The 15368-nt window shown below is 45.4% G+C and overlaps 1 protein-coding gene across 3 annotated transcripts; it reads right to left on the minus strand.

Moving 5' to 3' along the window:
• Window positions 1–7483: 7483 nt before the first annotated feature.
• Window positions 7484–14449, minus strand: LOC101781984 (DUF724 domain-containing protein 3). Of its 3 annotated transcripts, XM_022829436.1 has the most exons (8): window positions 13331–14448; window positions 9944–10295; window positions 9537–9772; window positions 9346–9444; window positions 9188–9242; window positions 8991–9112; window positions 8812–8920; window positions 7484–8699 (listed from the first exon to the last, which is right to left on the minus strand). In XM_022829436.1, the coding sequence occupies exons 1-8, from the start codon at window positions 14375–14377 to the stop codon at window positions 7789–7791; spliced, it is 2931 nt and encodes a 976-aa protein (XP_022685171.1). In that variant the 5' UTR covers window positions 14378–14448; the 3' UTR covers window positions 7484–7788. The 3 variants fall into 3 exon arrangements, with proteins under 3 accessions (XP_022685171.1, XP_022685170.1, XP_022685169.1); XM_022829435.1 differs by having other exon boundaries at window positions 8812–8914; window positions 9537–10295; window positions 13331–14449; XM_022829434.1 differs by having other exon boundaries at window positions 9537–10295.
• Window positions 14450–15368: the final 919 nt, after the last annotated feature.

Consider the following 15368-nt stretch of genomic DNA (forward strand, 5'->3'; position numbering starts at 1 on the left):
CCTCCCTCACCCCCCTCAACGTAGCCCTCCTCCCTCTCATCCTCACCCATCGGCCCTTCCATCTCTCCCCTCTCTCTCGTCCTCACCACTGGCCCCATCCCCCTCTCCCTCACCTGTCGGCCCTTCCTCTCTCCCTCACTGCCGGGCCCCTTCCCTCTCTCCCCTCCCACTGGCCCTTCCCTCTCTTCCTCTTTGCCGCCCCCTCCCTCTCTCCCTCACCGCTGGGCCCTCCCTCTCTCCCTCATCGCCGGGCCCCTCCCTCTCTGTTGGTCTCCTTCCCTCTCCATGGCTGCCCCTCCCCCTCCAGTCACCCCTCACTAGAGAGTGCACCACGGCGATGCCTGTGAGGAGCGGTGGCGGGGCGAGGTGTGGACACAGCGAGCAGCAGTGAGATGACGCGGCAAGCGTCGAGCACGGTGGGCGGTGGGCACAGTGAGCATCTAGCGTGGCGGGCATCGAGTTCAGATCCGATGTGCCGATGACCTCTCTATCTATCTATCTATCTATCTATCTATCTATCTATCTATCTCCCCCAGGCGCAGCGACATGCTGCGGTGGGCGCGTGACGGGTCTGCAACGGCGCTTCTACGCAGAGAGCATTTTCATGTTACCGACGATTATAATTTATACAGTAGGCTTACAACCGAAACAATGTCAATTTCCCCTTAGCATAACATGAACAGAAAAATAGAAATAACAAGGTTACTATAGCTTCTCCCTCCGTACTGATTGAACTCAATTAACCAGGAGATTACTATATAATAATAACGCCAAGTGAAAGAATCTGTACCACACAAATAAAAAATGCCCCGCTATCAAAAACAAGACAAACTTAACAAGACATTCAGCCATTCAAAATTTGTTCAAAAACAAGTCATACTCAATTTTGCATGTGGTATACGGCAGTCAATTACGCAATTGCGTACACAAGCTCAGGAATGCACCAGTGACCAGATGATCTGGTTGTGAATCTTATCTTGGGACATACATAGCCGGTACAATGATTTGACACCATAATTCGAGGTGCGCAGACTGCTGCTACAGTGATTTTACTCCATATTTAGAGGTGCTATAGTCATTAACTTCTAAACCCAAAAGGTACAGTAATCGCACACCACATCTCACCGTACCCAAATTATAGTAACAAATAATTGGATTTGCATATCCATCTAAGCCATAGAATGACTGAAAGGCCAGGCCGGTCAATCCCTCCATAAATATCGAATATATCACATGTTACTCCTCCATCCTCCTGTTATTTTCCCAACCGGAACTAATTAATCAGGACTAAAGATCCCATCTTTAGTCTCGGGTCCCCGTGCCTTCTTTTAGTCCCGGTTGGTATTCGTTTTGCGCTAAATATATGCGTGCGTGGTGCGTGGGATTCGAATCCACAACCTCAAGTCTTGCGTGTAGCTTTCTTACTATCTCACCTACACAGCACATCTAACTGAGTAGGGGATGCAATCATTTTGTAGTAACTCGTGGGAGACCCCTTTACCAATAGGACTAAAGTGTCTCCATGGACTACAAAATTTAGACTCAGGATTAAAGCTGTTTAATCCCGGATAAATTTTTTTTTTTGAACGAAAGGGCACAAGAGTGTGCCTATCTTAATCCCGGATAAAAATAACCGAGATTTTTGTTGAGAATGGAAGGTAATTTTTCTAAAACCATGTGGCCGCTGGCTTCACCTTGACCTTGCTCATCGCCTCATACCGTGAGCTCCCAGGAGTCATCGCGTCATCCTACGGTGAGTTCTTGGGCCTGTTCGCTTCAGCTTATAAGCCGGCTGAAAAGCTGAAACGGCTGATTTATTGTGAGAGAAAAATACTGTTTGGTGGCTGATAAGCCGGCTGAATAAGCTGAAGCGAACAGGCCGCTTAATTAGGAGATCATTCAGTTAGCACAAGATTTCTGCAAAACACTGCAGCTAATCTAATGGCTGCAAAAATAAACTTTTTGCGCGTGGTTACAGGCGGAACAGCACTCTGCGACGAGAGGCTCGGGGTGAAGTGCACGTCCGACGCGACGTGCGTGACCATCTGCCTGGCAAAGAAAGGCGGCCGCATCGGTGGCTACTGCTCCAAGGAGCATGTCGTCGGCGACCCCTCATGCGTATGCACCAAGAAGTGAGGTGGACAGTCGACGGGGGCGGCACCGGGGGACGAGCGCCGTCCGCTGGGAAGCCGGCGACGGCGCCGGCGGGACGGCGTGGGGTGGGAATGAGCTACTGATTTAGTGGCGCCAGATTTTGTTAGGAGCTAGTCACCAGCATCGAAAAGCAGAGTATTTCGATCCATCAATCTGAGCGTCTGTAGCCAATCGCGTGAAAATGAATTTGAATTTTGAAGTGAACTAGTGAATTCATGCCATCTATTACTAGGCTATTATAAGCTTTCAGTTGGATCATGCAAACATTCATGGACACGGCTATATTACGGCCGGTCGTAATATAAGCATTCCGTGCAGCCGCTCCTTTTTTGGAAAGGAGACAAAAACCTGCGGTGCTAGCTTTCCTCTCCTGGCACCTCAGCTTCCTGCCTCCCCACGGAGGAAAAGGGCTCATGGTGTCTGCCAATTCCCACGCACTTTCCCGCTAGAAACACATGATCCGCGCCAAAAAGCCACCACAACCACGGTAAAAACAGAGACAAGCTAAAGAATATGCGAGGAACAGGGAAAAAAAAGCACAGCTACAGACCCAGATATCCTCTCATATTCATAGAACTATGCAGAAAAGTAGGGTTTATAGTAGACTATTTACACAGACAAAATTTGCCTCCCCCTCCCAGAATCAAAATAAAATTGCAACACATGAGGGCTAAAACTGCAACGATAATAATATGTGGATCCCAAAGAAAGCTATCAACCTAATATGCAATTCCAGAAGTTTTATGCACAAAAAGTATATCTTCAAACTGAAAAAAGCATCATTCAAATTCGCCTATTGCTTCCACCATGTAAATTATGCATCCAGGCATCATTCAGTAAATCGGGCATCAGCAGGTCAAAATCTGCATAAAAAAAATTAATCACATCAAGCATCTTAGAAATTGCACAACCTACAGGTATTTTTTCCTGCAATTTATATTTCATAACTGCACCAAGAAAATCAATAATCAGAGAACATATATAGTAAACTAAAAAAACAAAGTCAAATCAGACTGAAATACTAGCTTCTATATCTAGTACTAGTACTAGTAGTTGTTGTTAAGCAAAAGACATCCTAATTAACTGTAATCGCTTAACAATTGCAAATGCTTAACTGTAAAATGAAAAAATGCTTAACAGTGACTAGAAAATGATAAACTAAAATGAATAAATTGCTTGATGATTTAGCAAAAATTTCCTTTCAAATGAATCCTAAGGGGGTATGTGGTACTGACTACCAATCTTTTCTTTCTTGGAAAAATGGTAGCTGAGACACGTTTCTATTGCTCCAGTAATGATGCAAGCTTTGGATAGTATTTACCAATCTGTATAGTTTGATGTATGTGGTATCTCAATTAAAAATCCCTAATATTCCAACTGGTCTAGCTGCCGCTAGCATGCTACTACATCGCCAAACATAAAGAACCCATCAAGATCAAAACTTCAAAAGTAAAAAGAAACCCGCAAAAAAAGAAAGCAGGCTAACTAAGGGGATGAATGCTCGAGGCAAAGAGCGGGAATGAGGGTAGGATTTGCAGGTCAACCAAGTTACACCGCTCCAAAAGCATAGGGACTTTTGAGTTAGGGACCGCAGTTGTTCGGTTGATTATGAAAAAAGAGCTTGTGTTTGTTAATCTATTGGAACCTAATCCATATGTTAAATATGCATTCCCTAATTAGCTAGTCTGATCAAAATATTGCTTGCATAAGCATTGCTGGTAGTTGCATGTTAACTATTTACTGAAGTCGACCAAACAACAAAAATGGAACTTCAAAAAATTGCCTAATGAAGTATATTTTTATGCCTAGACAGAATACTATTATTGCTTATTGGGAACCAACATTATTTCCTATGTAGTGCAAAATTAATTATCTAATTCCTACCTATAGCATGCCTAATTCAGAGCTATGTTATTGCCTAATAGAAAATGCTTCAATAACCGTTCTAAAGCATGCACCTAGATAGATCCGAAAATGTTTTCTACACCGAAAATGTTGCCACAATCACAAACAAGTTTAAGTAGCGGTTTTTAATATTTACATTGCATTTTTTGAGAGTATATTGATCTAAATGGCACTCAAGGCTAAGTTTAGAAAGCAAGATCTACAATTTTAGAATATGAACTGGCCATATATTTTTTTTACTCCATAGTTAATCACAAAGGAAGAAAACATACAAACCAAACTATACGTGGGGCGACCTTACTAGCTATGGGAAATCACAACTAGTTGTTGCATGCCATCTCTAGATCATATAATGCCATTACGAATCACATGCTCTCATACTCTATTCATGTTTTTTTTAAAAAAAATATAGTATTAACGTAGGAATAAGAAAAATTACAGTACTTGAGATTGTTGATGGCACTTGCAATCTTATATGAGTTCATAACACATGGGAGTTTTCCATATAAAAAAAACAAAAGCATTTGAGGAGAGAGAACACAAAATAGAAGTTACTCCCTTATATTTTTGAACGAACGGGCACGAGGAGGTGCCTATTTCATTGATAGAGAAGGAAAATACAGGAGAAACCCCGAAAGACCGGGGAAGAAAAGGAAAAAAGGTGGGGTCATAAGGGAACTACTCGCGTGATAGAAGTATCGCTAAATCTTTGGCCCCCGCCAAGAGCCAAGCTGAGGCCTCATCTTTGATTTTCACCATCAGAGTCGTCGGTGATGTCTCGTGTCTGTTGAAAATACGTGCGTTCCGTTCCTTCCAGACTTCCCACATGATTAAGAGGGTGAGGCTTCGTAGAGCCTTACGTGGCGAGTCCGGTGTTGTGGTGATAGAGGTCCACCACTCCAGAGCGTTGGATGAAGGTCACCATGCATTTGGTCGTAGGTTAGGCTGCGCTAGCCATGTCGCCGTTTGGTCCCAGATCCTCCGTGTGTATCTGCACTCAGCTAATAGGTGGTGTCTAGTCTCCATAGTGGATCGGCACAGAGCGCAAGTGGCGTTGTGGGGCCAGCCGCGCTTGGCCAAACGATCAGCTGACCAAACTCGGTTCTGTGTAATTAGCCACGCGAAGAATTTACACTTTGGTGGCGCCCATGATTTCCAGATGGAGGATATGTAAGGTGTTTCGGTGCAGCCCAGGAATTGTGCTTTATATGCCGAGGCCGTTGTATACATTCCTGAGTTTGTCAGCTTCCAGGTGATAGTGTCTTCCTCCCCTGATCTGAGGTCCGTAGCATTGACCATTTGCCATAAATGGGCGATCGACGCTAGGTGAGAAACGGTGACGTTATTGTCAATCGCGAGGTCGCGTAACCAGTTATTTCGACTGAGGGCATCTTGGACGCTCCTATTCTTTCTGCGCGAAATGGTGTAAAGTAGTGGGGCGATGTCCTTAGGGCGCTGACCCTGTAGCCATCCAGATGACCAGAAGCTAGTTTTTTTGCCGTCGCCTAGACTGATAGACGTGCATGCCGCAAACAGTTGCCTGTCAGTTTCGTCGCATGGGGTTCCCGTGTTGTTCCAGGGTTTTTCCGATGACACCCACTCATGCCAGAGCCACCTGAGCCGGAGGGCTCGCGCGAATTTCTCTAGGTCCGGGATGCCCAGACCCCCGTGTTGTTTTAGAAGGCAGGTTTTCGTCCAGTTTACTTTGCATTTACCTCCAGATAGTTGTTGGTCCCCCACCCATAAGAATTTTTTTCGAATTTTGTCTATATCCTGGAGTACCTCTTTGCTTGGTTTGAGAGCTGTAAAGAAATATACTGGTTGTGCTGAGAGGACCGACATTGTGAGTGTTATTCTTCCTGCCTGTGTTAGCTGACGACCCGTCCATGCTGATAGCTTACATGCCACTTTATCAATGAGTGGTTGGAAGTCGATTTTCCTTAGGCGCCTTGTCGTTAAGGGGAGGCCAAGGTAGCGTATTGGGAAGTTTGTTCTTGTCACCGGTAGATCGTTAAGTAATTGGTCCAGGTCGATGGAATTACAACTGATGGGTGCAATCTGTGTCTTGTGCAGGTTCGTGCGTAGTCCCGTGGCTTCCCCGAATTGTTGCAGGATGTTTGTCAAGTTGGATATGTCTCTACGTGTGGGCTTAATGAAAATCGCCGCATCGTCAGCGTACAGGGATGTTGTGAACCGTGCTGCTCGTCCTCCTAGCTTGGTGAGAAGACCCCTCTGGGTGGCTTGAGAAATAATATGCTGTAGGGGGTCGATAGCTAGAACAAAGAGGAGGGGTGAAAGCGGGTCGCCCTGCCGGAGACCTCGACCGTGGTGAATCGGTGGTAAAGGCGAGTACTTTTGACGTTGAGGTGGCAAGGAGGGCCGTGATCCATTGGTTCCAGCGTGCAGGGAAGCCTTTATGTTGCAGTAGATCAAGAAGGTAGTCCCAGCGTACTGAATCGAAGGCTTTTGAGATGTCGAGTTTCATGAATAGGGCCGGTGTTGCTTTTTGGTGGAATCGTCGGGCAATGTTTCTGACATATAGGAAGTTGTCGTGGATGCTACGGCCCTTGATGAATGCGCTCTGGCAGGGTGAGATGATGGTGTTCATATGAGGCCTGAGTCGGAGCGCCAGAACTTTAGTGATAATTTTTGCAAAAGCGTGGATAAGGCTGATTGGTCGAAAATCTAGAATGGCTTCTGCACCCTCCTTTTTGGGGACAAGGACAATGTTAGCCTTATTTAGTAGGTTAAGGTGGTTGCAGCGGATGTTGTAGAAAGCATTGATCGCCGACATTATGTCTCCTTTGATGATGTTCCAGCAGTAACTAACCAAGTTCAGTTACTCCCTTATAGGTCGTTTTGATTTTTTTAGATTCATAGACTAACAATGCACTTAGATATATCATATGTCTAGATGTATAATGATATCCATGCATCTAGAAAAGTCAAATAACCTATAATTTGGAAGGAGGGAGTACGTAAGATCCAACCCTCGTGTTGGTTTTTCCTCAACAATTGCTATGGATTCATGCGCTGCATTTAAATGTAACTGAATGACATCTCTTTCCCCTTCAACCAAAGGCTTTTAGGTGCAACTAGCAAAGTTCACTGGTGCACGTGGTGCTTCTCGTGGTGCCGTAGGTAATGTAATTACGATTTGCCGATCCGAGTTTGCCGGCAAGACAGGTTACCAAAATTTGGTGACTTCAGACAAAACTAAGGATAAACGTGAGGGGATTTTCATGCGAGAATGACCATTGCATGCAAGCCTTGGATGCTTTCTTTTAATATGTAAATAGGCGATAGCGTCAGTAGCACAGCAAATTTCTTCCCAAAAGCCATAATTTAGCAAACGGCAAAGAAATTAAGTGACCCTAGTTGCAAGGATGTCAAAGGAGGATCAGGATAACAGAAAATCTGAATGGAAGTCCAAAAACGAAAACAGGTTGCCCAGGAACTGATTACAGCCACAGGTCAATAAGTACGGTACGGTCCAGATAGCTGGCAAGTTTGATCCAATTACTAGCAAATATAAATAGTCGAAATTTCATAAGGCTCCCTAAGTCAGCCATCATGAGCAGCTTACAGATACATAATAGGGTACCAAATGACCATAAACAGATCATCCAAGACCACACGATATCTGGATAACCATTAGGACCTACAGCCCTGAAGCGAGTCAATAGAGTGTTAAGTTAGAAACATCGAGGGATCTCCAAAGCTCGCGCATTAGGTTAGCCGCTTCTGGCGCAGCTCATCCAAGACGTTGTGGAACTGTCGTTTGGCATCATTGTGTGCCTCCTCAAACCTGCTACGTGCTGATTGGAGTCCAAAGATCTCCACTTCTTGATGCTCTTTGTCCTTTGCTATCTTCTGTGATTCCTGGCGAAGGCGCCCAAGTTTCTGCTCCAGCTCAGCTATAGCTCTATCCTTCTCATCGAGCAGTTTGTCAATTCGGGAGGAGGAAGCTGTCACCCCCACAATCTGGGAATTCAGCTTCTGTATTTCTCCAAGACAATTGGTGCTATCAGATTTTATGTGGAGCAATTTGGTCAGGGTGCTCTGCAAAAATTGGACATCAAATCCATTTCTCTCTAGATGGCTCAGTGTATTCATCGTGTCCTCAAACCATTCCATGCTGTGGTCTATGCTTGCTTGTGTTATAAGCTTCACTGTGTCAGCAAACGACACCATCAGACCTAATGCCATTCCTTCACGCAGTCCTGGTGGAAATTGTCGGAGTGGAAGGAAATGCGGGTGTTGTGGTACCTCACAGAACACATTCATTTCTTCAATTAAAGACCACATAGGTGAGTTCTTAACGAACTGAACATGAGAGGCAGGCAAGTGCGAAGGCATAGAGCTCCCAGAAGCAGAGCAGCTCCTTAATGAAGAATTGTCCATGGTGCACTGTGAGCTGCTAGCATTATGAAGACGTGGTAGGATTGACCTCTCATCCACTTTCCTGCCAGCCTTTGGAACTGGATGATCAACAGATAGGATACCTGTCTCCATAAGATGGTTGCTTTTAGCTACTTGGGTAGCAGCATGGTCTGCATCAGCATTTAGGTTCACTTGACTGATGCTGTCGATTATAGCAGTTGGCTCTTCCTCCGACAGACTACCATGTATGTCAACACCTGTCCACAGAAATCCAGTCATTAATCATAAATCTACTACTTTGATCCATGCCTTCAGTAACTATTTAGCAAACTATGCACATTTCAACCCTAAAGTTTTCACTGTTCATACCTTTTCCATCATACATTGATTCAAAGCCAGGAGGTATCATGGGTATAGTGTCCTGATCTGATAATTCAGTTGTGTTCAGTGTATCCTCCAAAGTTTTATCAAGCTGCTCCTGAGCATGAGATTACAAGGGTGAGAAGCTCATAGCTACATAAGTACTAGTTCATAAAGTGTCTTCTTACTGCTAAGGGGGATTCTTTCATTGGGCCTGCCAGTTTCTTTCTTCCTCTCTGCTGGACGGTACTAGTCACATCCAGTGAGCTAAGTGGACTACACAGTTCTCTGGGTCCTTTCCGTTTAGCCACTGCAGATTGTAGAGCAATTGTTAGATTTTAATAATTACCTTAAAAGATGAATGTGTGGCAGAGAAAACACTTACATTTCTTACAGGTAAGCACCTTTGAACTTGGACCCCTAATAGTCTGTCTTGTCACCTTAATATAGATTGACAAACCGAACAGAACACGCACATGAATATGAATACGGAAAGATGTTTTTAAAGCCAATCACAAGATTTAAGATGTCACAAGTCTATACCCGCCTATCTGGTGTTTTATTAGTTTGGTCTTCCACAGAGGCGTTCAAACCACAGACAATGACAGTGCTTGAGAAATCGATGTTCCCTTTCAACTGAATCTGCACCAGTGAAAAAGATCAACATGAACAGAACTTCTAAATGCTATGGACGCATTGTTACTCCAACTATGAAACATGATGAGGGAACTCACGTTATCTGAGGCATCATTTTTCCCCTCAAGTTCCAGAATAGGGTGTGTTTTGGTCCCTTTACTTTTTGATATGCCTTTCTTCACCTTGAGTGTCTTGACAGAGAGCACTTTTTTCTGTATCTGTTGGACAGAACTGCTTCTGCGAGCTGAAGCCATATTCTTTCTTAGCTCTGCAATGGAAAGCATATCATGGGCATCACCAGCACTTGCACCAAACACACGTGTATTAAGATGACCATCAGAATCCATCATCTCAGATAGGACTTCTTGATTGTCCACTTTTTTCTGTATCTGTTGGACAGAACTGCTTCTGCGAGCTGAAGCCATGTTCTTTCTTAGCTCTGCAATGGAAAGCATATCATGGGCATCACCAGCACTTGCACCAAACACACGTGTATTAAGATGACCATCAGAATCCATCATCTCAGATAGGACTTCTTGATTGTCCACTGTTTCTCCAGTACTATTTGGCATTGATTCATTCTGAGGTGTTGAATGTCCTGGAGAAGCACAAAGATGACCATTCATGGGCACCGAACTCACTACCCCGTGGGAAGTCACTTGAAGACTATTCTTTTCAGAGAGCAGAGAACCAGAATTTTCAGCTAACAGGACATCAAGCTGCTGAGATTTTTTCCTCGACTTTTTGGTGCCAGCAGATTCAGGGTCATGAGTATAGTCATCAATGTTTGATAGCAAATCAACAGGTGAGCTTAGATTTTGTCCGCTCATAGACTGCCGCCTCAAGTTAGCCCGTCTCTGTACAAGAAAGGAACTATTTAGAAATTATAATGGATCATACAAAATGAAGGATAGGATGTTATACTGATATGTTCAAAAGTCAAAGAGAGTTTCTTTAGCAGTGTGCCATATACATAATATGACAAGCCAATGGTTAAACAAACTTCTTAGAAACTCACAATGCACGAAATACAAAATGCTAGGAAACCTGCCTCGTGCAATGGATGTCCTCGGTGAAATATGTTCTAGGATCCCCACATCAGGAGTTCAAATGAAGAAGAAAACACCTTTCGTATTCATTATTGATAATATCTCAATTTCTTCTTATAGGGCATATTAGGATTTAGGAGAACTCACTTCAAAAGTCTGACTAACAATTAGTAGAACTGTATGCATTTATAACAATAGATCTATAACTAAGTGTGCAAAAGTTTTATCAAAGATTTGTATTACGCATAATTTTTTGATACAATATTAACTTAATAGCAATGATGATATATACTGTAAGAGAAATTGATACTTTGGAAGACTTTGTCAAATCATATTGCACCCTGCAGAAAAGAAACGTTAGGAGTATACTGTACATAATCGGCCGTTATACAAGCAGCAGCCACAAACACATTTCTACATCCATTCGAGAGCCAAGAGGGGTGAACAACAAAATTTGAATCAAACACAAATCGTACAAATTCAGGATGAACAACCCAAAGGTAAAGGTATTTATAAAAAAATGAAGCGCAACATACCCAATCAGGGTTTTTCATCAAAAAAATTAGCAGCATTGTGTCATTCAACAATAGCGCAATTTTTAGCAACATGCAAACCAGACAAAGCATCCCTGAACTTAATCATGGGCCGAAAACTCCATCCTACCAATAAACCACATAACAATTCCACAGTCCGTAAATAGGTCAAGTGACAAAGGCACAAAGCCAAAGAGAGGTAACATAGAATTTGCCCAGAGCTGGAGAGTTCAAAACTAACTGTTGTACCTATGCTAAATTCATCTGTCAAGCATATCTATGGGTAATCATAAGTAGAGTGAAACAAGTAAGGAACTAAAATAACCCTAATAGGAAACATCGGCAATGAAGTCAATCAAGGCCGTCCCCAACAAATTGTGGGTCCTGAACTAAATTGTAAATAAGGCTCTCAATTCATCTAAGAGAACAAAAACTGTTTTCTTTATATTATCAAATATATGCATACTGTTGCAAAAGCATACTAGTGCTCCCTCCAATCCCAAATATAAGTCCATCTAGCTCTTTAAAAAAATGCATCGGATACAAGTCCATCAACAAATCAAAAGCACCTTTTTACCTCATTTATTTTGCTTTAGCCCTACACGAATGCACCTAATGAATAGAGTAAACAAGCCGACCACCTTATAGTACCAACTGTCGACAGCCGATAGTCTTTGCACCACCAATGTTAATTTGTGTGCTTAAATCCAAATAGACTTGTATTCTGGGAAGATAGGTATGTTTGGTTGTCTTGCCCATTAGCTTTGCTTGGCAAAGCAAACCTTGGAAGCAAGGAAATCCTTGCCCACCTTGCCCAAATTCAAATGAAACAAAGGGACCAAATATGCTTGCTTATCCTCTAACCTTGCTAGGCAAGGCTAGGAAAGGATGAGCAAGAAAACCAAACATGCTCTAGTAGCTTCGACTACAAAAGCATGACTCTTCTAGTGTAGTTTGAAATGCAATTTTCATTTACATCTTCAAAATAAATCTCCATGAAATCATTATTCCCAAATGCTTTTGGGCACCAAATATGGAGAAAGTAAAGGAAAAGAAAAATAGAATACAACACCATTTGGATGATGGCAGACGGCAGAGAAACAAAGCAATTTCAGTAGAGAGGTTTGCACAAGAATTTTTTTTCGAAAGGTTCACCATATCGGAGATTCATCAAATTTCCAATGCAAGCTACTCAATAAAAATTTCATATAATTTTTAAACACATTCTTTTGTTATGAAGGGCCTCAACAGTAAACATTTCAAGGAATCAAAACTTAAGATTCCCTTATTTCCCCTATGTTCAGAACAATGCCTCAAAGACTTTGTCTAATGCTCCTAAATCACCAGCACACCTAATTAATCACCACCACTACTTGGTAAGCAAGATAACTTCAGGGACTCCTCATTTTTGCAAGCCTTATGCGACTACAGTCCTTGCAGATGCCCAACAACAGGCCTGAAGTCGACACATAGTTCACATGAAAGAAAAGGATAGCTGAATAAGAACAAAGAGAATATCAGACCATCAATATTGTGGCAAAAAGTTAAACAGCAGCGCTGACATCATCACAATTTAGCCAACATCCACAAAAAAGATGATCACAACAGAAAGGGCTTTTCCTGTTCATTTCCCTTGAATTTATTTGCGAGATTACATATTTCCAGCCAATGGGTGGGATCCAAGGAACCAAAATAATCCGAAAAATTTAATTGATACGGTAACCGTAGAAATTCTCTTTCTGACTGAGAAAAATTCCCACCAAACATGTTGGTGGGACTAGATCATAATGGTAGATCAACTCCAAAATTTAAACCATAAATGGCTTATGGCTTGATGAATCAGAGGAAAACAAAGAGTAACCTTGTTCAAAGTACAAATGGAAGGAAAATGTAAATCTAGCCACACAATCGGGGGAACATAACAGACAGAAACTATAATCATATCGTCCAACTACCTTTAGAAGTATTTACACTGGGCAAAGTAGAGAGAACAAAATAAACAATGCACTTATTCAACAAAACCTCACAAATATTAGTTGATAAGAGTCCATGCTCTGTAATATAGTTATAGTACCAGACACACATCTCCATACTGGGTAAGAATTATGATCAATAGATATGCCCAAGCATCTAGTAACTAAACTCGAGAGATGCGAATCAATGTCATCAGCTCCAGTCCAATTCAACACAATCCACGCATGCAGGTGGCCTAATAGATTAAATCTTTGGGTAACACAGAAGACTACAGCAACAGGCAAATCCTAAATGAACTAGAAAGGACAGATACAGGAAATGTGTTAATCGTATTACCTTAGCGGCGACAATCTTCCATTGCTTGCCATCCCACTTGTACTGTGGCTTTAGCAATTCCACGACCCTGGTCACCAGCTGCTCCGCCTTCTTGCCAAGGATACTGACCTCAAACTCACCGTCCCCAACGGCCCTGCAGATCACTCCCGGAGACCACGCCCCATCGCAGTAGGCCTCCACAGCGGCGCCAGGAACCAGCTGGAACTCGCTGGGATGAGGCAAATGCTCGACAGCCGGCCTTATGAAGCGCCATTCCAGGTACTCGGTGGCCTTCTCCGTCCCGCCATCCCCTTCCTCGTCCAAATCGAAGTACTCGACGATGTAGCTGAAGTCGTCGACGACCTTGGAAACCGTCGCGGGGAACCAGGAGTAGCCGTAGACGTCCCGGTCCCTCCTGGCCTCGACCTTCTCCCCGACCTGGTACACCCTAACCTTGCGCTCGGGCCGTACGGCGACGACGGACCGCGAGGGGACCCAGCCCCCGCCGCCGACGTAGTCGCGGCGGGGGCGGACGAGGCGAGGCGGGAACGGGATGACCTCGCGGGTGAGCGGGAACGCGACGGTGACGGTGGCGCCGGGGTCCGGGGAGCCCGGCGCGCGCACGACGATGCCCGACCACCACCCGTCCTTGTGGAATGCCTCGACGATGTCGTGGAGGCGGAACCGCGGCGGGAAGTCCTCGGAGGGGGGAGGGGGCCGCGGGCGGATGTGGGTGGGCGCGAAGTGCTCCGCGAGCACGCCGCCGCCGTCGTCGGCGAGGAGGTGCTCGTACGTGACGGTGTAGCGCGCCGGGGTGCGGGGACCGCGGGCGGGCGCGAAGCCGACGACCGTGGCCTCGAACCAGGAGCCGCCGAAGCCGTGGGCGTCGACGCGGACCTCGACCTCGGCGCCGGTGGGGAGGGGCTCGGGCACGGGGGAGGATGAGGAGGAGCCCGGCGGCGCGGACGGCGGCGGCGGCGGCGGCGGCCGCCGCGGGGACTTGCTCCAGCGGGCCCCTCGGCTCTTGCGACGGCGCCGCTTCGGCGGCTTGCGGCCGGCGGCAGCCATTGGGGATCGGTCGGGGGTTTTGGGGGAACGGGGGTTTTTGGGTGGTGGTGGTGGTGGGAATGGCAGGCGCCGATGCCGTGCGCCGTGTCGGTCGTCTGCTCTGTTTGTGTGGGCGGAGTGGGAGCGCCCAGGCGGGGCCAGGCTTTGGGCTCTCGATGCAGGCGTGGCGGGTGCGACCGGCACGGGCCCATGCCTCTGCCACCGACGGGTGGGTCCACCGCATGCGAAGCGGCCACGGGGCCTGCGTGGAAGTGGGCGTGAGTCCGTTGGCGTGCTGTGTTTGACTGGGTATGCACGGGTTTCTCCGAGCGTGCCGTTCCTGGGCAGCGCAGGGTGGGGCAGCCACGTGGCGGGATAGCAGGGGCTGTGGGGCCGCGGCGGGGCCACATGGCAGTGGCGGTGGGAAAGTCGAGCGGGCGTGGTGCGTGGTGGCGGCGTCTCCTTGGTTTTGTCGCGGCGCCACGTCCGTGCGGAAGACGGGGGAAGTGGCGCATCGGGTAGCGGGAGATGGGGCCCGCGAGTCAAGCGGGTTCGCTCGAGTAGGTGACCGTTTGATTGACCTACCCGGTGGGAGGGGACCCGGTCGTCATTCTCGTCACATCCAATGTTTGACACTAAGACCATAGCCATGTTTAGTTACCTCCCAACTTCCAACTTTGACACTATGCAAAAAGAAGATTCCCATCACATCAAATTTGCGGTACATGCATGGAGTACTAAATGTAGACAAAATTAAAAACTAATTGCACAGTTTTGTTGTACTTTGCGAGACGAATCTTTTGAGTCTAATTAGTCAATATTTGGACAATAATTCACAAATACAAACGAAACGCTACAGTGTGCTACAGTGCTGGTACAGTAATTTGACACCTCCCAATTTGGCCAACTAAACAAGGCCCATGTTTAGTTACCCCCAACTTCCAACTTTGACACTATGCAAAAAGAAGATTCTTCATCACATCAAACTTGCGGTACATGCATAGAGTACTAA

This window comes from Setaria italica, chromosome VIII, assembly GCF_000263155.2.
Source record: "Setaria italica strain Yugu1 chromosome VIII, Setaria_italica_v2.0, whole genome shotgun sequence".
Lineage (NCBI taxonomy): Eukaryota > Viridiplantae > Streptophyta > Magnoliopsida > Poales > Poaceae > Setaria > Setaria italica.

What these genes read in the sequence shown, in the direction of transcription:
- LOC101781984 (XM_022829434.1), bottom strand. Translation starts at nt 14,377, where the DNA reads ATGGCTGCCGCCGGCCGCAAGCCGCCGAAGCGGCGCCGTCGCAAGAGC. An exon ending in ATAAAACACCAGATAGGCGG is followed by an intron (nt 9,243 to 9,345) that starts GTATAGACTTGT and finishes ATCTATATTAAG; the next exon opens with GTGACAAGACAGACTATTAG. An exon ending in GGTGCTTACCTGTAAGAAAT is followed by an intron (nt 9,113 to 9,187) that starts GTAAGTGTTTTC and finishes TACAATCTGCAG; the next exon opens with TGGCTAAACGGAAAGGACCC.